The sequence below is a fragment of the Urocitellus parryii genome, chromosome 3 (assembly GCF_045843805.1).
Source record: "Urocitellus parryii isolate mUroPar1 chromosome 3, mUroPar1.hap1, whole genome shotgun sequence".
NCBI lineage: Eukaryota > Metazoa > Chordata > Mammalia > Rodentia > Sciuridae > Urocitellus > Urocitellus parryii.
Window position 1 is genome coordinate 160400615 of NC_135533.1, and position 24757 is coordinate 160425371.

Sequence of the window (24757 nt, forward strand, 5' to 3'; positions counted from 1 at the left end):
TCTCCTTTTTGGCCTGTGAAGATTTTCTAGCTTACTATTCATAATAGATATATGTGTGTGTGTACATATATAACATTAAAGTTTATACTATTTTATATTAACATACTCTGACTTAATGAAGTGTAAGATAATGAGTTACCTGAAATAAGTATTAATCTATATGGAAATAACTGTATTCACATTAATTTTATAAGGCTCTTTTTATGTTATTCTCTCAATTTTTATAAAGAGAATGTTAAAAAAAAAACCCTATTTTGCCCATACCTGGGTAGTTTATGACAAAATTACCAATGACACTGACACAGGCAAGCTTTATCTCTTCAAACTTTGATATCAATACTGGGAGTTGAATATAATAATCAAAGAGTTCACCAATGACTCAACAAACTTTTATGTCATCCACGTCTGAGAGAAGTAACAGTGCTCTTTTGTGATGATACCCACAGATTTAGATTTCTGAGAGAGTTATACAGTAGTTGCACTATTTAAAAACCACTCATACAACCTCTATCTTTAAAAAATATATATTAATTTTTCTTCCTCATTTTTAATGTATATCCACATTAAAGCACAAATTTGGTGGTTACACACATGCTTTAGACACAATATTTTTTGCTTTTATACCTAACTTTATTTTATGCATATTTTAGAATGACAGTCTTTAAACTTTCACAAAACTGTACTTTCTGGTGTCTAGCTGCCTGATTTATTGACTGATAAGTAAATGTACTCTGAGTTCTTGGAGAGTATGAGAGTGCAAGACATCCTGCAAGGTGTTCAGAATATAAAACCTCAAGAAACTTAAAAGTTAATGAGGCATCAAATCAACAAAGAGAGGGAACAAATATGATAGAAGAATGTGGGCAAAAGAGGGATGCACCAAGAAAGGAACAACCCTTATAACCAGAAATAATCATATTGAACATACACTGGAATGCATCATTGAGTGCATCAGTCAATGCAGTAAGCCCTTTATATATCCCCATTTAATTTCTATCCTATATAGTATATATTATTATCATCCTCACTGTAAACAATGAAAATGAGTCTCAAAGAAGTTAAAGGGAAGAATTAGAAATTCAAACTCAGATCTGTCTGCCTCCAGAGCCCAAACCACCAAACAAAGGGCATACAGTGTTCTTCCTCATTAATTTTTAATTCACCCATGTCTTACAACATTCCAAGGCCAATGACATCTCCTTTAGGTTTGGCACTCACCTCTCAGGTCAGCTCTTCCTTCACTGCCTGCTTGCAGTGTAATGGGGAGATCAGAAATCACTGAGTCTCTCTTTTCCCATATCCTCTGAAATTTGTTGAGAGCCACAACCAAGTTAAGATGGCGCCTGGCAGTTTGCAGGAGGAATGGTTTGTGAGCCAACACCACCGAGCCATTAAGATGGTGGAGATTCCTTATTGGCTGATTGCTGTATCTAAATGATACTAATTAACTCAAACTGTGTGTAATCAGTTAGGTATGTATACCTCTGCTGTCTCCCAATAAAGTGGCTCTCTCGCTACCTTGAGTGCCCGCTCAGTTCCCACTGAGTTTCCCTGCAATAAAGCAGTTCCCGCTTCAACCTTCAAGTTGCTTGTCACCTCCCGGCTATTTCGCCCAGCCAGACAGCAGCAGAAACTGAGTTTATATTTCCTATGAGTTTTATAGTATTGATTCCTTCATTTTGGACTTTGATACATTTTCAGCTTGTGAATATGGATTGAAATAAAGTTCCAAATTAATTATTTCCATGTAGATATCTAATGTTCCAGCACCACTTGTTCAAGTACTATTTATTCAAATTAGTTTACAAATGGGCTTATTTGTAGACTCTCAGCTCTATTCCATCATTCCACATTTTTATCCTTCTGCCAGTCTTGATTAATAGCAAGTTTGGAAGCATGAGTCCTCCAAGTTATTTTTTTCCTGTTCCCATTCAAGATTGTTTGGGGTTATGTGGGGGCCCTTGTGATTTCATGTGAATTTTTTATATATATAATTTTCTTTTAATATTTATTTTTTAGTTATCGGCGGACACAACATCTTTGTATGTGGTGCTGAGGATCGAACCCAGGCCGCACGCATGCCAGGCGAGCGCGCTACCCCTTGAGCCACATCCCCAGCCCTCATGTGAATTTTAGAATCAGACTGTCAATTCTCAAAAAGAATTTTGCATTGGAATATTAGATCAATATTGAAATGATTGCCATCTTAACAATATTTGACTTCCCAATCCATAAATATTAGATTTTTCACATTTGTTCAGATCTTTAATTTGTTTTAAAGAGAGAGAGAATCTTTTTTGTAGATGGACACAACACAATGCATTCTTTTATTAGTTGTTCAAAACATTACATACCTCTTGACATATCATATTTCATACATTTGATTCAAGCGGGTTATGAACTCCCATTTTTACCCCAAACACAGATTGCAGAATCACATCAGTTATACATCCACATTTTTACATACTGCCATACTAGTGTCTGTTGTATTCTGCTGCCTTTCCTATCATCTACTATCTCCCCTCCCGAACCCTCCCCTCCCATCTTCTCTCTCTACCCCATCTACTGTAATTCATTTGTCTCCCTTTTTTTACCCTTTCCCCTCATTTCCTTCTGTATATAATTGTGTATAATGATGAGAGTCTCCTTCCATTTCCATGTAATTTCCCTTCTTTCTCCCTTTCCCTCCCACCTCTTCTCCCTGTTTAATGGTAATCTTCTTCTCATGCTGTTACACCCTACTCTGTTCTTAGTTGCTCTTCTTATATCAAAGAAGACATTTGGCATTTGTTTTTTAGGGATTGGCTAGCTTCACTTAGCATAATCTGCTCTAGTGCCATCCATTTCCCTGAAAATGCCATGATGTTGTCATTTTTTAGTGCTGAGTAATACTCCACTGTGTATAAATCCCACATTTTTTTATCCATTCATCTATTGAAGGGCATCTAGGTTGGTTCCACAGTCTAACTATTGTGAATTGTGCTGCTATGAACATCAATGTAGCAGTATCCCTATAGTAAGCTCTGTTTAAGGTCCTTAGGGAATAGTCCGAGAAGGGGAATAGCTGGGTCAAATGGTGGTTCCATTCCCAGCTTTCCAAGGAATCTCCATACTGATTTCCAAATTGGCCACACTAATTTGCAGTCCAACCAGCAATGTACAAGTGTAACCTTTTCCCCATATCCTCACCAGCACTTGTTGTTTTTTGACTTCATAATGGCTGCAAATCTTACTGGAGTGAGATGGTATCTTAGGATGGTTTTGATTTGCATTTCTCTGACTGCTAGAGCTGGTGAGCATTTTTTAAGTACTTATTGATTGTTTGTATGTCTTCCACTGAGAAGTGTCGGTTCAGGTCCTTGGCCCATTTATTGATTGGGTTATTTGTTTTCTTATTGTTTATTTTTTTGAGTTCTTTGTATACTCTGGATATTAGGGCTCTATTTGAAGTGTGATGAGTAAAAATTTGTTCCCAGTATGTAGGCTCCCTATTTACCTCTCTTATTGTTTCTCTTGCTGAGAAAAAAGTTTTTAGTTTGAATTCATCCCATTTGCTGATTCTTGTTTTTAACTCTTGTGCTATGGGTGTCCTATGAAGGAATTGGGAGCCCGATCCCACAGTATGTAGATTGGAGCCAACTTTTTCTTCTATCAGATGCAGAGTCTGTTTTGATATCAAGGTCCTTGATCCATTTTGAGTTAACTTTTGTGCATAGCGAGAGAAAGGGATTCACATTCATTGTGTTGCATATGGATTTCCAGTTTTCCCAGCACCATTTGTTAAAGATGCTATCCTTCCTCCATTTCATGCTTCTAGCCCCTTTGTCAAAAATAAGATAGTTGTAATTTTGTGCATTGGTCTCTGTGTCCTCTATTCTGTACCATTGGTCCACCCGCCTGTTTTGGTACCAGTGGTAAGAGAGGGCATCCCTGTCTTGTTCCAGATTTTAGAGGGAATGCCTTCAGTTTTTCCTCCATTTAGAATGATGCTAGCCTGAGGCTTAGCATAGATAGCTTTTACAATGTTGAGGTAAGTTCCTGTTATCCTAGTTTTTCTAGTGTTTTGAACATAAAGGGATGCCGTACTTTGTCGAATGCTTTTTCTTTGTCTATTGAGATGATCATATGGTTCTTATCTTTAAGTCTATTAATGTGGTGAATAACATTTTTTGATTTCCATATATTGAACCAGCCTTGCATCCCAGGGATGAATCCTATTTGATCATGGTGCACAATTTTTTTCATATGTTTTTGTATCCGATTCAATAGAATTTTATTGAGGTTCATTAGAAATATTGGTCTATAGTTTTCTTTCTTTGAAGTATCTTTGTCTGGTTTCGGGATCAGAATGACATTGGCCTCATAGAATGAATTTGGAAGAGCTCCTTCTTTTTCTATTTCCTGAAATAACTTGAAAAGTATTGGTATTAATTCTTCTTTAAATGTTTTGTAGAACTCCGCTGTATACCCATCCAGTCCAGGGCTTTTCTTGGTTGGTAGTCTTTTGTTGGCTTCTTCTATTTCCTCCTTTGTTATCGGTCTGTTTAAATTGTGTGTATCTTCCTGACTCAATCTGGGCAAATCATATGACTTAAGAAATTTATCTATATCTTCATTAACTTATATTTTATTGGAATACAAAGTTTCAAAATAATTTCTAATTATCTTCTGTATTTCTGTAGTGTCTGTTGTAATATTGCCTTTTTCATCCCGTATGTTAGTAATTTGAGATCTCTCTCTTCTTCTCTTAGTTAGCATGGCTAAGGTTCTGTCGATCTTATTTATTTTTTCGAAGAACCAACTTTTAGTTTTGTCAATTTTTTTCAATGATTTCTTCTGTTTCAATTTTGTTGATTTCCACTTTCCACTCTGATTTTAATTACTTCTTGCCTTCTGCTACATTTGCTATTGTTTTGCTCTTCCTTTTCTAGAGTTTTGAGATGAAGAGTGAGCTCATTTATTTGTTGTTTTTCTTTTCTTTTTTTTTGAGGAATTAACTCCAGGCAATGAATTTCCCTCTTAAAACTGCTTCCATTGTGTCCCATAGATTCTGATATGTTGTGTCTGTATTTTCATTTATCTCAAAGAATTTTTTGATTTCCTCCTTTATGTCTTCTGTAACCCATTGATCATTCAGTAACATATTGTTCATTTTCCAGGTGATGCAGGATTTTTCCCTCCTTCTTTTACAATTGATTTCCAGTTTCATTCCATTATGATCAGATAAGATGCACAGAATTATCTCCACACCTTTATATTTACTAAGGGTTGCCCTATGGCATAATATGGGGTCTATCTTTGAGAAGGATCCATGTGCTGCTGAGAACAACATATATCCACTTGATGATGGTTGATATATTCTATATATGTCGGTTAAGTCTAGGTTATTGATTGTGTTATTGAGTTCTATAGTTTCTTTTTTCAAATTTTGTTTGGAGGATCTGTCCAATGGTGAGAGAGGTGTGTTGAAGTCACCCGTAATTATTGTGTTGTGGTCTATTTGAATCTTGAACTTGAGGAGAGTTTTTGTTTTATGAACGTTGCAGCACCATTATTTGGTGCATACATATTGATAACTGTTATGTCTTGTTGGTGAATGGTTCCTTTTAGCAGTATATAGTGTCCTTCTTTATCCTTTTTGAGTAACTTAGGTTGAAGTTGATTTTATTCAATATGAGTATGGCCACTCTTGCTTGTTTCCAAGGACCATGTGAGTGGTATAATTTTTCCCAACGTTTCACCTTCAGCCTGTGTATGTCTTTTCCTATTATGAGTCTCCTGAAGGCAGCATATTGTTGGATCTGTTTTTTTTAATCCAAGTTACTAGTCTATGTCACTTGATTGGTGAGTTTAAGCCATTAACGTTTAGGGTTACTATCGATATATGGCTTGTAATTCCAGTCTTTTTTGTTTATTATTTATATTTATTTTAATTTGGCTTGTTTTTCCTCTTTGATAATTTCTGCCCCCTTTACTGAGTTACCTCCCACTGTTGGTTTTGGGTGCTGTTTTCCATTTACTCTTCTTGCAGTGTTTTGCTCAAAATGCTTTGCATTGCTGGTTTTCTAGATACAAATTCTTTTAACGTTTGTTTATCATGAAAATTTTTAATTTCATTGTCAAACCTGAAGCTTAATTTTGCTGGATACAATATTCTTGGTTGGAATCCATTATTTTTCAGCATTTGAAATACATTGTTCCAGGATCTTCTCGCTTTCAACATCTGTGATTAAAAATCAGCCATTAACCTAATTGGTTTACCTCTGAATGTAATCTACCTCCATTCACTTGTAGATTTTAATATTCTCTCCATGTTCTGTATGTTGGATATCTTCATAATACTGTGTCTTGGAGTTGATCTATTACGGTTTTGTATGTTTGGGGTCCTGTAGGCTTCCAGGATTTGGCAATCCTTTCCATCTTTCATGTCTGGAAAGTTCTCTAAAATTATTTCATTCAAGAGATTGCTCATCAATTTGGTTTGGACCTCTATATCTTCCTCTATCCCAATGACTCTTAAGTTGTTTTTTTTTATGACATCCCATATCTCTTGGATGTTTTGCTCGTGGTTTCTTACCAGCCTTTCTGCGTTGACTATACTCTTTTGAAGTTGATAAACTTTGTCTTCATTATCTGATGTTCTGACTTCTATTTTATCTAGTCTACTTGTAATATTCTCATTTGAATTTTTGATTTGGTTTATGGTTTCCTGCATTTCTAGGATTACTGTATGATTTTTTAAAAATCTCTATCTCCTGGTAGAGTTGATTTTTGCTTCTTGAATCTGCTTATGTAATTCATTTTCAAAGTATTCTTTCATTGTTTGGACTTGCTGTCTAATGACTTCTTTAAGATTCCATTCCATCTGAGTCAGGTATGCCTGGAGTTCTTTCTCTGTTCATTTTTCTGATGCCTCTAGGTTCTCCTGTAAATTTAAGTTGTCCTGCATTGTTTGTAATCCTTTTGGTCCCTTGTTTTTCCATGGTGTTCACGTTACTTTCCAACTCTGTTTAACTTCTGTGCTTCTGTTTTCTCCTATAAATTTTGTTTTGGTTTTGTATATCTCTGTGGTTTCTCCTTTGTAGTGGGAGACTATGTCTAGAGCTGTTGGGCTTTATTGTAATTTAAAGCTGATTCATTCATTTCATAAAAGGCTTACGGATTCTGTAGGCATATAGTGATCTGTTGTTTGGTCTTAGGACTTTATGTTTAGGTTGGGTGCTATGATGGTATGAAGGGTAATATGTCTTGGCAACTTGGAAGATTGCTGTACTGAAGGGGGATATTAACAGGCGAAAGGATCAGGGTATTTGGTAGTAGCTAGGTACTTAGGAGCCCTATAGACAGCCTTGGAACATTTACCTATTTGCATTTAGAAAATTACCCATAATGAAAGTCTTAATGCTTGGGGTGAACGTTAGGGGGAAGGGGAAGGAAGTAGTCCTTAAAGAAAAAGAGGGAGAGAAAAATAGGTAGAATAGAGGAGAATGGAAAGAACAATAAAAATTGAAAAGGGAAAAAAAATTTTAAAAAAATGATAAATGAAGTCTTAAGAGTTCTATTTTCTTCTCTTCCAGTAGGTGGGACTGTACCCTCGGAGCTGAGCTTCTGCCCTCTAGGTGCCAGCAGCAATCCCTGTAAAGCAGCTACTCTTCCCCTACTGGGCATCTCTCCAATCCTGTTAATCCAGAGCCGTTTCCCTTCTCCGGCCTATTGGAGTCCAGGCAATGTAAGCTGACAGTTCCCAGATCACCCACTCCACAACCTTGGGGTCTGGGTGAACAGCAAACAGAGAGAGTTCTCAGTCGTTCGTTTCCCAGCTGTATGTATCTGGTGGGGATGGGAGTCACACACCTGCTAAAGCCAATTCCGCTGGGAAGGGATCCTATCCGCCTAACTCTGGTGACGTCAGCTCTCTGCTATGTCGGGCCCCAGACTCCTTGCCAGAGTGTCTGATGGGAGAGGTGGGTCTGGCCTGTCTCTGGTCTGTCCCAGTCTCGGTTTTGATTGTCAGTCTGCTGTTTCAGGAAGGCTTGGTTAGCAACCTCTTCAAAGGGTCTCTATGCCACACACTGCCACACACAGTATCCAGCAGTGCTGAAACACCTCCTTCTGCGCCGATTGCCATACAGTGGTGGTCCGCAACTCTGCGTGCAGGGTGGCTGAGATTCACCCCTCCAGGGCAAGCTGTCACCTCCAATAATCCCAAACTCCCCGTCTAGGTCTCACTGCAGCAGAATTTTGCTGGGAGTTTCTCAGCAGGCATAATCTGAACATTCTGATGTGTCTCTCTGTCCACATGGCTGAAGAGGTACTGAAAGTGCTGCCTCCCCGTCCATCACCATATTGAGTCTCACAACGCAATGCCTTTATTTTTATATGGTGCTGAGATTGAACCCAGGTCCCGCCTGTGCTAGGCAAGCACTCTACTGCTGAGCCATAATGTCAGCCCCAGATCTTTAATTTTTTAAAAATGTTTCATAATTTTCATAATGTAACTTTTTCACTTGTTTAGTTAAATTTACTCTTAAACATTTTATTGTAGTTTAGGTGGACCTCTCTCTATGTTATGTAGGCTGTCTTGAACTCATGGTCTCAAGAGATTCTCCAATATTAACCTCCCAAATAGCTGGAACTATAGAATGTGCTGCAATGGGCAAGTAATATTTTATTGTTTTGTTATTACTATAAACACAATTTTATTTCAGAAAACACCTGGACACTCTTGCTAGAAATATAAACTGGTACAGACATCATGATAGGGCAAGGGGGCTGGGATTGTGGCTCAGTGGTAGAGCACTTGCCTAGCTTGTATGAGGCACTGGGTTCAATTCTCAATATCATACATAGATAAGTTAAAAAATAAAATAAAAGTCTGTCAATGAATTAAAAAATTCAAAAAAAAGAACAACAAAAAAAACAATATATTTTTTAAAGAATTATAAGTAGAAATATCATATGACTCAGATAGTTTTCTAAGAATATGCCTTTATTATTCAGGGTCCTTAAGAAAAACAGAATTGATAGAATACATAGATGCATATAGAAGGGGACTTATTAGATCAACTCACATGATCATGGGATGAATAGTCCCCAAAACTGTTGGCTGAGAAAACAGGGAAACTCAAAACAGCCATGACCAAGAACCGGGAAGCCTCATAAATCAAGGAATTCAATGAAGCTGCTATGGTAAAATACTGAAGGCTTCAAAGACCACTGCAGAAGCAATGGTATATGTCTATATTCAAAGACTGAAGAATCTGATGGCAGATGCCCACAGGTGACACCATCAGAGAAAAGAAACTCATTCAAGGAGACTGAAGCACAAGTCAGTATCAGCTTTCCCTTCTGTATTTTTTCAAATCAAATCTATTTGATGGTCCTGTGTACAATCATGACAGCTCTTCCCTACTGCTTTATGACCCAACCTTCTGGAAAGACACTCAGAAACACCTAGAGGTATTGTATACCAATTTTCTAGGCATACCTCAATCTATTCAGGTTGACCACCCAAAGTAACCATTACAATAATGACAGAAAATAAAATCCACCTTTAGGAATATCTGCACTCCCATGTTAACTGCAACACTATCCTACACAATAGCCATTTCATGAAAACATAAATGTCCATCAAAAAAAAACTGGATATAAAAAACTACATTTATATATAAAATCCACATGTACACACTTGTTATATATAAGTATAGACATATTTGTATAAATGCATACAAATATATAAACAGTTTTTTTGTTTATTTTTAAAAGCCATCTTAAGAAAGGATCATTTATGTTGAAGAGGTCATCACTATGATGCTGAGGCAGCCACCATACCTAGGGTTTTAAAAGAAAGATGCTGTAAGTGTAAGTGCTGGCAGACTTTCAAGGCCAGGCTCAGTAATTTAGCAAGGCGCATTCTTAAAAATGAAAACTACCAAGGATATACCTCAATGAAAAAGCAACCCTGGATTCAAAACCCCAAAATTTTATTTATTTATTTTTTTATTGCCATTTACAATAACATGGATGAAGCTGGAGAAATTCATGTTAAGTGAAATTATCAAAGACACAGAAACAAATACATTGTATACTCTGTGTGTGGAACCCGACCCCCAACCAAAAAGATAAGATGAATGCATAGAAAGAGAATAGTATATATTAAAGGACTATAGTTAACAGTATTGCCTCACATACCAAAAATACCAAAGACAATAGAATTTTAGATATGAAGTAATTATGTGAGATGATGGACTTTATTAACATATCAAGAGTACATATTAATGGGATGCAGTATGAGATTTTCATACATACGTTTGCAGTTATTAATAATATCCATATGCCCTTATTCCATCCTTGATGCCCCAGCACCCTCCCAAGCCATTAGTAATCAATATTCTATTTTCACATAAATTTTATTTTAGTTATTATATATAAGAGATGAGGGCTGGGGATATAGCTCAGTTGGTAGAGTGTTTGCCTCGCAGGCACAAGACCCTGGGTTCAATCCCTGGCACCACAAAAAAAAAAAAAAAAAAAAAAAAAAAAAAAAAAGAGGTGATATATCATCCAATTACATCTATTTTCCTTAACATTAAAGGATTTTATTTCTATTCATGTCTGGGTAATACATCCAGTACCACTGACATACACAGTATGAATATATAATAATACACTATCTGATTATTAAGTTGCTCAGCTATATCACTGATATTTCTCTTTATATGTAATACTAAGCACAGTTATACAACTTAAATTTATACAAAAAAGGAAAGAAGCAACAGCAATAAAATATAAGAAACTGTCCTTTGGCCCAATTTTATCAAACTGAAAAGAAGCAATGGAAAGTATGGGAAAAAAATATATGTCTCTTTTAAATTTATTAGTAAACAACAAGATAAAAATGTTAATTCTCTTTGTACCTGTAACACACTAAACTAATTTTGCAGTGTTCAGTACAATATATTACATTACACAGAAAAAAAAACTGCTTTTGTGAAAATAATGAAATAAAACATCAGTGTGATAGGAAATGTGTCATTCATACTCTTTCTGCACATGTATACTTTCAAAGTCCCAATTATTTAGCCCAATACTCCCAATTTCATGTCATCCATCAAAATATTTATAATTAAAATCTTCAGATATTTGTGTGTGTGAGAGAGAGAGAGAGGGCGGGGGAGATGCAAAGACAAAGATGGTCCTGAACTTTGTGATCCATTCTGATTTCTACCACAGGCTAGGCAAAGAGTTCTGCCCATGGTGAACAGCAGAGTACCACTGACACACACATTTCTCTTCAAACAAGGTGTGATGTAAGTGAGGTGAAAGGGTGTGATGTTTGTGGGTATGTGGATGGGGTGGGAGAGTGAGTAAAACTGACCAAGTTCTACCCATGATCATCTTTTAAAAATGTATCAACTGCATTGTTTACATTCTTATATATGTTTTACATTCTTATATATGTTCTGTGGCTTCTACAATTAAATCTCAGGGACTCTATTCTTCATACCGCGGTAGCTCAGCACTGTTTCTTAGAGCACTCTTCCAGACACTTTGAAATACTGGTTCCCCTTCCTCACAGCCCTTGATCTTTCTCAAACAATTCTGTAATATCTTTGGAAACTTTAAATGTTGAATAAGGGGAAGAGGGTAAATCAATACTTGGTATTCTGTTCCAAAGATGTGGAAAGCCATGTCCTCTCTCTGTGGCCTCCATCTTCTGCCATAAAAATGGCAAAAGAACTACCTAAATTTTATTCTGAACCAATGTGTAATAATCTTAAAGTCAAGAACAAAATCCCTGCCACGTTTGTGGCAGATATACATAATCCCAGTTACTTGGGAGGCTGAGTATGAAGGATCACAATTTTGAGTTCCTTCTCAGTAACTTAGCAAGGCCCTACCTCAAAATAAAATAATAAGTGATGGTGATATAGTTCACGAGTAAAGCATACTTAAGACCACTTCTTAGTACCACAGAAATAAAACACAATTTCTGTTCTCTTTCTATAAATTTAAAACCCTCAAAAAGAAAGAAGGGACTTAGGAATGATACTAGATCTTCTAAAAACAAGCCATATACTCTGTATTTTAATATTCAAGTTTTCACAACTTTCTAAAAAATATTCCTAAGTATTTTGCTTTTGACATAATTGTCACTAGAATTGTTTTTAATTTCCAATTTGAATATTTATTTTCTTTTGTACATAAACAACTGATAAATCTTGAATATTGTTAGTTTTCTGAGCACACACCTGTAATCCCAGCAGCTTACAAGCCTGAGGCAGGAGGATCATGAGTTGGAAGCCAGCCTTCAGAAATAGCATGGGGCTAAGCAACTTGGTGAGACCCTATCTCTACATAAAATACAAATTAGGGCTGGGAATGGGGCTCGGTGGTCAAGGGCCCCTGAGTTTAATCCCCAGTACAAAAAAAAAAAAAAAAACTACTTTTGTCATTTTAAGTCAGTGTGTCTCCAAAGTTGAAAGTCAAAGATGTTTGTAGTTAACATTTTTAGTAAAGTGTTTATAGTGCAGAATATATGAAGGGTTATTCATTTTTTAGGGGGAAGAAAGACATACCAACAGAGTACAGCACAGATGAGAAGTTTCAAAACTAGATTTCACAAAGGAGAAAACATTCAAATGACAAATAAATATATATGTGACTAACGGCCACAGAGATTATAATTGATAGGAATTACCAAGCCTGCCATGGCAAGGTAAAAGGTAAAGCCACCTGGAACATGGTGTGGTGCTATCTATTCACACATACACTATGAACCATTAATTCTACCCCTAAAGAGAAGAGAAGTAGGAAACAAGATTCTGGGACAATGCTCTAACTGCCCCCATCACTGCTGCCTTTATCACTGGGAAAGGTCCCTCCAGCTGCCACCACACTCTGAAGTGCAGGACCTTTCAGTCTGGACACTGGGACCCAGTTTTCACACCTGTCCCAACTTTGTCCCAGTACCAACTCAGAGAAGACCAGGAGGCAGTGAGACCACATTTAGTGCCAATGCTCTGAAAAATAAAAAGAAAGAAAAGTATAAGGCTAGCTGGAAAGAGCAAAATAAAGACGTGGAAGAGGAGGATGAGAGGGGGCTGAGGGGGAAGAACTTGCTAAGGATGGAGAGTGAATAAACAGGATGCAGAAGATGAGGAAGAAGATAAAGTGAACCCCAATTGGAAGAAGACAGAAATTGGGGTGACAGAAGGAAAATCTTTCCAATGAACTTGGGATGGGATGTCACTTGGGAAATGAGAGTGGGAGGAAAAAACTAGGGTGTGAACCTTTCACCTGCTTGTAGCTTGGAGAACTGCACCAAGGATGTCACTCTCTTTTTTCACCCCTGCCTTCATATTTTCACCTCTCCAGATACTAACACTCCCCCCTCACTGTGCCATTGTTACACATTTTTTTCTGCTTCATCTGAGCTTACCACTGGTCCCCATTTGCCCCCTCCCCTTCATTTCTCTTTTCTTCCCTCCTCCCTCTTGCACTCTGGTAACCTCTCTTAGCAGCCCACAGCCTCACATCCTGCCTCAGCCCTCTCCTTCATCTCTGGATTTGCCTCACATCCCCTCCAATCAGCGAGAAGCAGGCTGGGGTTGGGTCAATGTTGGCACCACGACCCTCAGTTGCTCCTTCTCCTCCCTTTTATGGATTAATGAGTAAAGAGGGAGTCACACTTCTGTTTTATTATAAGTTTGCTCATTTTTTAAAAAAAATGCTTTAAGAGTATTAGATATGAAAAAAAATACTTACCATTGGGGATCATGGAGGAGTAGTAAGAGGAAGAGGGCATGAAGGAGTTATTGGAGTACCATTAATGTTCTTTTTCTTGTAAGCAATAGAACATGGTATGTTTTCTTTGTGATAATTCAAGAATCTATATAATTTCAATATCCTCTTCTTATTGTGCTCAGTAAGATCAAATTTATTATGTAAAAGTTTGTGGGGAAGAGCAGAAAAAAAAGGATGTAAAAGGGAACTATGGGTAACAATTTGTAGTAATGAATATGATAATTTTTTATTGTGGTGTTGGTTTCTTGGATATGTACATAAGCCAAAAGATATAGATAGATCGATTCCTAAGATGTATACAGGTTAATGTGTGTCTATCAAACCTCTATAAATGTAAAAAAGAGAGATGCAGCTAAAGCTGAGGTTTAAAAGAAAACATGCAGTCTTAGATCAGTAAGCCATAATACTTTGGAAAAAAAGTATACTTTATAAAAATAAGACTAGAGAAAAAAAAATCCTAAGAAAAAGAGAAAATTTAGCAAATTTTGAAAATGAAAATACCACAAAAAAGAATCACCAATGTCAATGCTGGTGCTTTTAAAAAGCAAATAAAATTGAAAGAGCACTGGTAAACTTGACAAGTAAAAATCATGTCCATTATATACTATATAATGACATATATATGTATGTATACAATGATGTCTCCCTTGATGGGAATACATTATAGAAAATTCACTCTAAGGTAATTCCGTCATTTTCCAAGCATCTGAGTATAATGATAAAAATCTAGATGGCACAGAGTACTACATGGCTTGGCTATTTGCTATAGGCTTTGTTGTAAAATGAAGTCTACCACTGACCAAAATACCATAATACCACACATAACTGATGTTATGGTTTGTAACAATCAGTGTAATACTCACAATGAAATGCAAAAACTGTGGAACTCACTCAAGAAAAAACATTTAATAAGTCCCTTGCTATTTAGACAATAGTAAATAAATGATAGAGATTGCAATGCAGAGAAGAAAAATGGCTTTCTTTCCAAAGAAAGATTTCAGGATAAAGGGACATCTGTGTGATAATAAAAATGCTATGGTACTCTTCACTCAAACCATATAACACCTCATTTTCACATTCTAAATACTGAATACAAAAATAATGAATAATACTAAAATATAAAATAAAACATAAAGCATTTAAGTGTTGATATAAGAAAGGGTGAGTCAGGGTACATGTGGTGGTGCACACCTGAAATAGCCAGTACTCTGGAGGCTGAGACAGGAGGAACACAATTTTGAGACTGATCCTATCAACTGAGCAAAACTGTCTCAAATAACTTTTAATTGAGAGGCTGAGGCAGGAGGATTGTGAGTTCAAAGGGAGCCTCAGCAAGGGCACAGTGCTAAGCAACTCAGTAAGACCCTGTCTCTAAATACAAAAATGGGGCTGGTGGTGTGGCTCCATGGTTAAGCGCCCCTAAGTTCAATCCCTTATAAAAAATAAATTAATAATAATAATAATAATAATAATAAATAACATTTAAAAAAGGGTGAAGATATAGCTAAGCAATAGGACATCCTGGTTTCAATCCCCAGAATCACAAAAGGGAAAAAGAACAAAAAAATTATAGTTATTTATTTTCAAAGTTACACAAAATATTTTTAAATTAATGAAATACACAATATTAAATTTAAAATTCTGTTGATCCAATACCATTAAAGGGTGCAAAATGAAGTGAAAGAGCAAAAGTAACTAATTTTCCTCACATATGATCAAACTATCAGTGGGAAAAAATACTATCAGTGAGGAAAAAAAAAGATTGCAAAGAAAATGCATGCAAGAAAATGAATAGCCAATTTACATGAGATATTTAAGTGTTAAATAATCATAAAAACCCAACATCATTAGAAACTAGGTAATGTAAAATAAAATAAAATGATATACACCAAATTAAAGATTATGGATGAACATATGGAGTAAATGAATAATCATGAAGGGAAGACGGAGTTTGAGCTGTTGCCATCCATGTGTGCAAACTGTTTTGCTATTGAAGATATCTGATATATCCACACCAGAAATAGACTAAAACTATAGCACATGTATATATAAGAATAGAGCAGTATTTCTTGATTAAAGAGAATGAACATTTATAAATTGATAAATAATAAACTGTGGGAAATAATGGTTTATAGAAGAAGACACATTTTTTCATATTAAATCTAGTGGAAAAAATAGTATAAAGCACCATGTAATTTTTTATATGTGTCACATGAATGTTATATGTCATTTATAAGGTTATAAGTGGCGTGTTATATGTTATACATTACTTATAAGGTAAGCATATTTTAAAAGAAAATCTTTAGAATTTGAGAAAATAAAAATACATAGAAGCACAGAAAAGACTCAGTTACACACCCCATGTGTAGATGACAAAACCTGTCATTATAAAGATGACCATTTCCCCCAGGTTATTCTATAATACCTCATAAAAATTTCAACATGCTTTACTTTAAATTGAATAAGAGACCAAATCAAAAAGTTCTAAAATTCTGCTGGAAGGTTAAATATATATGAAATTAGCTCTGAACTCTGAACATAAGAGAAAAAGCAGCAGCTCTCATTACCTGACACTAATGTACATTATAAAACTCTAATATTGCAATAATTTGAAGACCAAGAAATTATAATGCAGAAAATTTCATAAACTCATATGTATGTACAAATCATTGTTACGGTTAAGTGCAATAAAAGAGTCTGTACAAATGCAACCATATGACAAAAAATATTTGATATGAGTGAATGATACAACCCAACATAAATATAGATGTTAGAACTGGAGGCACAGATCATTGGTAGGATTTGGGTACAGACTACGTTTGGTACTAGAATTATACCCCAGCCCCCCAAAAAAGCAGATGTTAAGAGGGATGATTTTCAAAATATAGCAGAAAAGGAGGCTCCTGACACTCCCTCCATTCATGGATACACCAAATAAACACTTACTCCTAAAGGCATAAATAAATAAATTGAGAGACTTGTGTACATTGGACAACTGAGAAAATATCTACCATCAGATGAGTAGAAAAAGTTGATGGACACGTGGACATTAGTCCTGCCTTAAGAAATGTGCCACACAATTTGGACATTAAATCCACTGTCACTCTGAGTAGAGGAAGACTGATTGGGATGATAAATATAGCACATTTAATGCTAGATTTCTTATAGGTTAAATCTTAGTTTATCTGGTGCATAGAGAGTAAAGGACTATATATATATATATATAAGTATCAAGACCAGAGGAAAGGAAAATGGTGTCTTTCCATGGCTATGCAAGATCAATGAATGGGTTACATTCCCTGGGACCAGAGCAGAGGAGGACTGAAATCTCAAGGGTCCCACTTCATCCCTGGAATGAATTTGCCAGCATACTCTGCAAAATGCTAATGCTAACAGTTGAGCCTTTATCCTGCCAGTACCAAAGAGTTAATAGGGAAAACACAGTCCAGCATTGGCAATCCAAGTGGGAGTTCAGCACTGCCTGAGCCCTCTTTCCCATCTCACTTCAATATTAACTCCAGACCTAACCAATTGTTCATATAGGAATTTGCTCTTGCACTGAGAGTTAAAGTTAAAAACTTTAACTTTTTCCATTCAATGCACTACAACCTAAACCTCCAAATTTTTGGAGCAATGGAAACTATGCATGTGCAAATCTCCCTAGATAATAAAGGAGGGTCTTCACATTGATGTATGAGTATTTCTATAGGCTACAATCCCCACCAGGAGTAAAGAAAAAGGGCTAAAAATCACAGATCTCTGTTTCTTTCTAGAATAGGTTTACATCACCTTCTTCCAGTGAGTACATAGCAGCCTAGAGTCTAACAAACTTGCATCAGGAATTTAGTCACCAGCCAAGTATGAGAACTTCTGCATCCTGAGCACAGCTATTAGAATGGCTACTATCAAAGAGTTGAAGGATAACTAGTACTCCAATTATATGGATACGGAAGAAAAAACACTTTCACACTGGGCTAGAATATAAATTCAATAACAGTCATTTTTAAAAAAAAATAGCATGAGAGTTCTTTAAAAGCTAACACACTATTTCCAATGGAATTGGAATTAGTATGTTAAAAAATGGCTACATTGTCATATTCATTATAGCAGTATTCATAGAAACCAAGATAAGGAAACAACTGAAGTGCCTTTTGGATTAAGGACACAATAGGAAATTCAGGAGACTCCTTTCAGCAGGAGGCCACTCAGCTACTTCCTTAATAAACTGTACTTCCTAAACTTAGACTGCTGTTTAACAAGATAGAACCCAAGAACTGACATTCACTAGTCACTCCAAGATACCTCAGTTGTACCAGGTATGGGATCCTCATGTCAGGTAAATCTGAAACACAGGACCATGAAAATATCACAGACATAAATTCCACAAGGGAACTCTCAGCCCAAAGACATCCTGTCAGGGTTTCTGGCCTGGGAGAGAAAAAGATAGGATACACATACACATTTTTATAAAGGTCAAGTGATTCTTCTCTACTTTTCTCTTTCTCATAAACAGAAAACAAATCTTTTGCTTTTTATTTTTCTGTGGTACTGGGGATTTAACACAAAAGCATGTTAAATATGAGCTATATCCCCAGCCCTTGTTTAAATATTTTGAGACAGGTCTTGCTCACTTGCCCACAGTCTACCTAAAATTTCGAGGTTCGCAGCCAGGAAAAAAAAAAAAATCCCTTAAAAAGGTCCATCCAGTTCTTGGTAAAACAATTAAAAAATACTGTACCCATTTGAAATGTAGCATGGGGAAAAAATAATTGACAGTACTGTGGAGAAAGGAACACTGTAATTGAGAATACGGACAGGAAGGTGGTAGTTTAGGAATGTACTGACAGATGTACAGAGGTTTAGGCTGGGAGATGGGGTTCTGGATTTGATACTTTGCTTCCCATAAATTTAGAATATTCAGGGGAATCCAGGCAGGATGGCACACACCTGTAATTCCAGAAACTCAGGAAACTGAAGTACAAGTTCAAGGCCAGACTCAGCATTTGTCTCAAAATAAAAATAATAATAATGAAAAGTAAAAAGGATATAGCTCAGCTATATAGGACCTCTGGGTTTAATCCACAGTACCCCTACCCTTACAAAAAAAAGAAAGAATAGAAAGCTCAAGAGGAAGGAAGAACTGAGACTCCTGTAGAACCACAGCCCCCGTCATGCAAGAAGACACACATGGAACTGTGACTGATGATCATCCCACTGCTCAATTCAATTCAATACACATTCTGTGAAGGTGCTAGAATGCTGCGCCTTCAGATAGGATTTCTCTGCAGGAATAAGACAGGAATCTCAGGTTCCTCATTGCTGATACATGCCCCACTTGACTGGCCAGTAAGGACTCAGGGCTAACCTGGCCCAGGGAGGACCCAGGCCTGCAGATTCAAAAAACTACTAAAGGAATTCCAGTCCACAATCATCAGTTCCCACTGTAATCCAGCCAATTTCAAGTAGCCATGCCCCTTGTCTCAGGAAGTCACTGCACACTCACCACTTAATGGTTTTTGAGGTGCCCAGTGTTCTCTCAGTAGATCTTTCAGTACCTGCACAGCAGAGCAAACATGAAAGAGGAACATAAAAAGGAAGCCTAGAGATGAATAACAATGCTGGCAGGCTCAAGAGACAAAAGCCACACCAGGTGGTCAAAGCCTGCTCCTAGTCATTGGCCATGTGCTTGATTTGACCTAAGGACTCCTAAGTGGACAGGGCTTATATCTTCACCCTCTCAGGCTGAGCATAGTGAGTCTTATGTTTGAGTTACAGGAGGTAATACCATATGCTGAAAAGAATGAGGTCTGAGGTCAGAATGACAGGTTCTTGGCTGCAGTTCTTTTTTTTTTTTTTTTTTTTTTTTTTAGGTATTGGGAATTGAAATCCAGAATCCAGAGCCTCAGGATGCAGCTGACTTAAGGCAAGGTTTCCTTGTAGTAGTGGGACCCAGCCCAGTCAAGAGGGCATTTGCATTTAACCTTTTACAGAAGGCCATTTCAATCTGTGGGTATATATGCCTGTATATTATTTATAAATGTAAATAATAAAATGACAATACTGTAAAATTTCATTTAACTTTCCTGCTCTCTCCTCTTCTGAGGAAACAGACTGAACATTGAACTGGAAAGCAATCCCATAAGGTAGCACTTCCCAATGATAAGAATATGTGAGTCACAAGCCTAATCAAAATTGTTCTAGTATTCACATAAAAAAATAAATAGTAGGACTAGAGTTGTGGCTCGGTGGTAGAGCACTTACCAGCACTGAGTTCAATTCTCAGCATTGCATATAAATAACAAATAAAATAGGGGTCCATCGACAACTTTTAAAAATAATAAATAAATAGTAGAAATTAATTTTAATAACACAACCCAATATATTCATTATGGGAATATTACAGTTATGTAACCAATAAAATATTACTAAAGAAATATATGTATTTTGGAGACTACACCCTCAAAACTGATATGTCAAGCCTCCAGAATATCTCAGTTCTCAGAACCATATTTCAGATTTCAGAGCTATAGTTCTTCTGACCTCAAGGAGACGAAGCTCCTTACTGTTCCTACAGGTGAGAGATTCAATTCTTCAACAATATTTCTCCTCAAGTCCAAAAAAAAAAAAAAAAAATAGAAGAGACACTGCCCTGGGTGAGAGCAGAAAACTTTAACCAGAATATTTCCAAAAGTAGATTTTTTCCTCACCAAATGCTGGCCATGGTCCCTTCCATTCCAGATATCAGATAGCAAGCAAAAGGTGAAGTTCCAGAAGGTGGGGCCCATGACTTCAGATCTATCCACAGCCTTGAGTCTATTATTTAAATGCATTAAAGGTAAACTCCTTGGGGCTGGAGCTGTGGCTCAGTCGTGGAGCACTCACCTAGCACATGCGACCCTGGGTTCAATCCTCAGCACCATATAAAAATAAATAAATAAAATTTAAAAAATAAATTAAAAAAAAAGTATTGTGTCCAACTACATTAGACCTAATGGCCAGTCTCTGACATTTTTTTTTTTTTCCGCCAATGACCAAAGCCCCTTCAATTAATAAACAAGTATCACCAGGTGTGGTGGCATATGCTTGAAACTTCAGTTTCAAGAAAGTTTCTAGAAGTAGACTTTTTTTCTCCAAAGGCTGAGGCAGGAGAAACACAAGTTCAAAGTAAGCTTTAAAAATGTAATGAGGCCCTAAACAACTTAATTGAGACCCTGTCATTAAATAAAATACTAAAAAGGTTGATGATATATCCGAGTGCCGCTGGGTTCATTCGGTGGTACCCCAAAATAAATTACAAATAGAAACTAATTGTATTTAATTTGAAAGCCCAAATACCTCCACCACATTACATAACTCATATAACTTATTTTTTTAATTTTAGGACTTGGTTAGTGTTATATATTCAAAAAAACAAGATTTCTATGTGTGTGTATATGTGTGTGTGTGTATATATAATGTAATGTGTGTGTGCATATATAATGTAATATATCTATCAATCTATATCTTTTACAATATATTTATACTACATATTAAATATATTATTTATATATATGTGGGTGTGTTTATTTTTTTTGCTTACTGTCTGATATCTTTTTTTAATATTTATTTTTTAGTTTTAGGTTGACACAATATCTTTATTTTACATTTATGTGGTGCTGAGGATCCAACCCAATACCTCGTGTGTGCTAGGCAAACACTCTACCACTGAGTCTCAACCCCAGCCCTGTCTGATATCTTAAGTCTTTTTGTGTATGTGTGTGTGGTGCTAGGGATTGAACCCAGGGCCTTGTGCATGTAAGGCAAGCACTCTACCAACTGAGTTATATCCCCAGCCCTGATATCTGGAGTGGAAAAGACCATGGCCAGAATTTGGTGGAAAAAGTCTACTTCTAGAAACTTTCTTGTTAAAATTCCCTACTCTCACTCAGGATAGTGTCTCTACTGTTTTTTGCATCTGAGAAGAAATATTGGTATGGAACTGTATCCCTCACTTCTAGCATTATATGACATCTATGCTATTATATACACAAATATATTTTATGACAAACATTCTCATAGCTAATTTGTCATGGGACTCCCATTGCAGGACCCAGAGAAATTCCAGTTCAGACATAATCTCAGTCCTCCTTTAAATTCAGAAAATGATCCAGGTTTCTGTCATTTTCTAAACATAGGTGAACATATTCAAAACAGCAGGATTTCTGTGTGTGTGTATGTGTTTGTGTGTATTATTATGTATTATATATGTATGTATACTAGTATATATAATATACACATATAATTCATAGTATATACACACATATTCTATACATAGTATATATGTACTATGCATACATGTATACATAGTATATATTTTTATATACTAAGTATATATGTTTATATACTATGTAATATATATATATATATATATATATATATACACATATATATATATATATATATTATTTTATGCCTCTAAGCATAAAAATCTTTTATGGAGGACATAGAGCAAATGGAGGGCAAGGAGAAACATGCAATTAGTTGCACCACCTTGAATCACCTGAGAAATGGAATCTGGAATTCAGATGAGGAGGACTCAACATTTTATATTTGGTCATGTGGATGACATGGGGGCCTATAATGAAAAGGTTACCACAATCTTTTGAAAGAAAATCCATGTGACTGCAGGTGATGGTTAAATTGTTAGTATCTGCAGTGTCTTCCAGGTGCTTTGTCATCTATGGGCCACAGCATACACATGTATTAGTAGGCTCCATGAAGCACATAATCCATCTGTGTCTTCTAAAATTATTCCCATTGTAGACATGAGAGAACTTAAGTTTCTGGACATCTAATGGCAACTCAGCAGCACATAGAGAACTACCCAGAAACAGAACTATATGAAATGCCTTCAAAGCTCCACAAAGACTAGTTTGCTCCTGATATAGGGGAAGTTAGTCCAGATAAATATTATTTCCACCCCCATTTTGAAGAGAGCACCTGGAGAAAATGTCCCAGGAGCGACACAACTGTATTATCTTCCTTCATGTTAAAGGAACTTTGGAGAAACAAGACCTATCAACCCAGACTCCTGATGGGGGCAAATGCTTAGAGATTACAGGGTACAAAAAAGCACACTGAAGTCCCAGAGTCTGAGTAAGACACAAGGAAGAAAATAATCTAAAGGGTTTGTAAGATATTGGGGGGAAAAAATGTAACTATTTCTAAAAATAAAATCATGTCTGAATATTTCTAGGATTGGCCAAATCTTATCCCTTATGATTTGTATTAAACTCCAAAATCAAGGTAATAGGATACATGATTCACTGTCAAAAACATTCAAGAAAAAAAAAAAAAAAAAACCTTCAAGGAACAAGAGTGAATGTTTTAGCGACTGTGTCATTTCAAAAATTTACTTACCAGGTGTTTTTGAGAAAATATATTCATTTTTCTGCAGTCATAGGGAAGAGAGATTTGCCTTATTTCTTTTTCTTGTTAGAATTTCCAAAGAAAAGCCCTAGAATTCCATCTGAAATAACCTCCAAAAATAAAGACGAGAAACCTACAATACATACACAAGAGAAGGAAAAATTGGAAGTAAAAATTTTTAATAATTAAAAGTAAATTCTTTTTTTTTTCCTGAAATCAAACTCCAGCTGCCTCTTTCAATCTATTTTCTTATCTTTTTAAACAAGAAATCACAAAGGAAATGCAGGCAAGAAACAAACTGCCAATTTATATAGGAGACATCTAAGTATTCAGTAAACATAAAAAATTCAACATTTTTAGAAATTAAAGAAATGTAAAATGAAATCCCATCCTAGACAAAATTAGTATTGATGAAGATATGAAACAAATTTATTCCCCTAAACTTCTTTAGAATTATTATCTATTGGTGGAAACTCTTTTGCTAATAAAGATACATAATAATCCCCCACAGAAACATACTGAAATTATAGAACATCTGACCATGATAACATGTAGGCAAACAGTACACATTCAAACACTTGAAACCCAGAGTGATGGTTCAAAAGAATGGAAGTGATGAGTAATGAACTGTGGGGAAAGTGGTCACTGGGGGCAAGTCACATTTTTGTCACAGTGCATCCATTAAAAAAAAATAGTATAACACACCATGTTTAGGTTTTACATAGGCTCCATATGCATGTGGTGATTCCCATGTAAACAGGTTTAAAAAGAAAGTATATACAACTTATGAAAAAAAATTGAATCAGAAGTACATAAAATACTCAATTACACACCCCATGTGTAGATGATAAAACTCATCACTACAAAGATGATAATTTTTCCAAAATTAACTTACAATATTTTCCCATCAAAATTTCTATGTACATATATGAATATATCAATGTCAATTTTACATTTATGTGCATCTATAAAGCAGTAATTTTAAAAACTCTACAAATAAATTGAAAACAGGGGAAGACAGGAGAGGGAAAAGGAAAGTACTGGGTACAGAAGAGGAACAAATTATATTTCATGCTTGTATAATTATACCAAAATGAACCTAAATATTATGTATAACTATAATGCACTAATTTCTTTTTTAAAAAAAGCATGCTGGGCTGGGGCTGTAGCTCAGTGGTAGAGTGCTTGCCTAGCATGCATCAGACACTGGGTTCGATCCTCAGCACCCCATAAAAATGAACAAATAAAATAAAGGCATTCTGTCCTTCTACAACTATTAAATTAAAAAAAAAATCAGCATGCTTTACTTTTAATTAAAGACAAAATCAAAACAAACAGTTCCAAAATCCATCCACAAAGTTAAATATATGCAAACTTAGCCAAGAAAGTTTTCAATTATAAGAAAAAAATAAGTAGTTATCATCACCTGACAAATACATATTATGAAACTTTACTATTATAATAATCAAGGAATCACAATATAGAGCTGGAGTTGTAGCTCAGTAGTAGAGCACTTGCCTAGTATGTGAGAAGCACTGGGTTC

The 24757-nt window shown here is 35.9% G+C and overlaps 1 protein-coding gene across 1 annotated transcript in view; it reads right to left on the reverse strand.

Annotated features, from left to right (window-relative positions):
* The window catches only part of LOC113176526 (uncharacterized), a 66395-nt gene extending 43157 nt beyond the window's left edge, over positions 1-23238 (reverse strand). The window contains exon 1 of the mRNA XM_077796188.1: positions 23206-23238. Coding sequence (XP_077652314.1) covers positions 23206-23232 — 27 coding nt within the window. The 5' untranslated portion in view covers positions 23233-23238. The remainder of the gene's footprint in view (positions 1-23205) is intronic.
* Positions 23239-24757: the final 1519 nt, after the last annotated feature.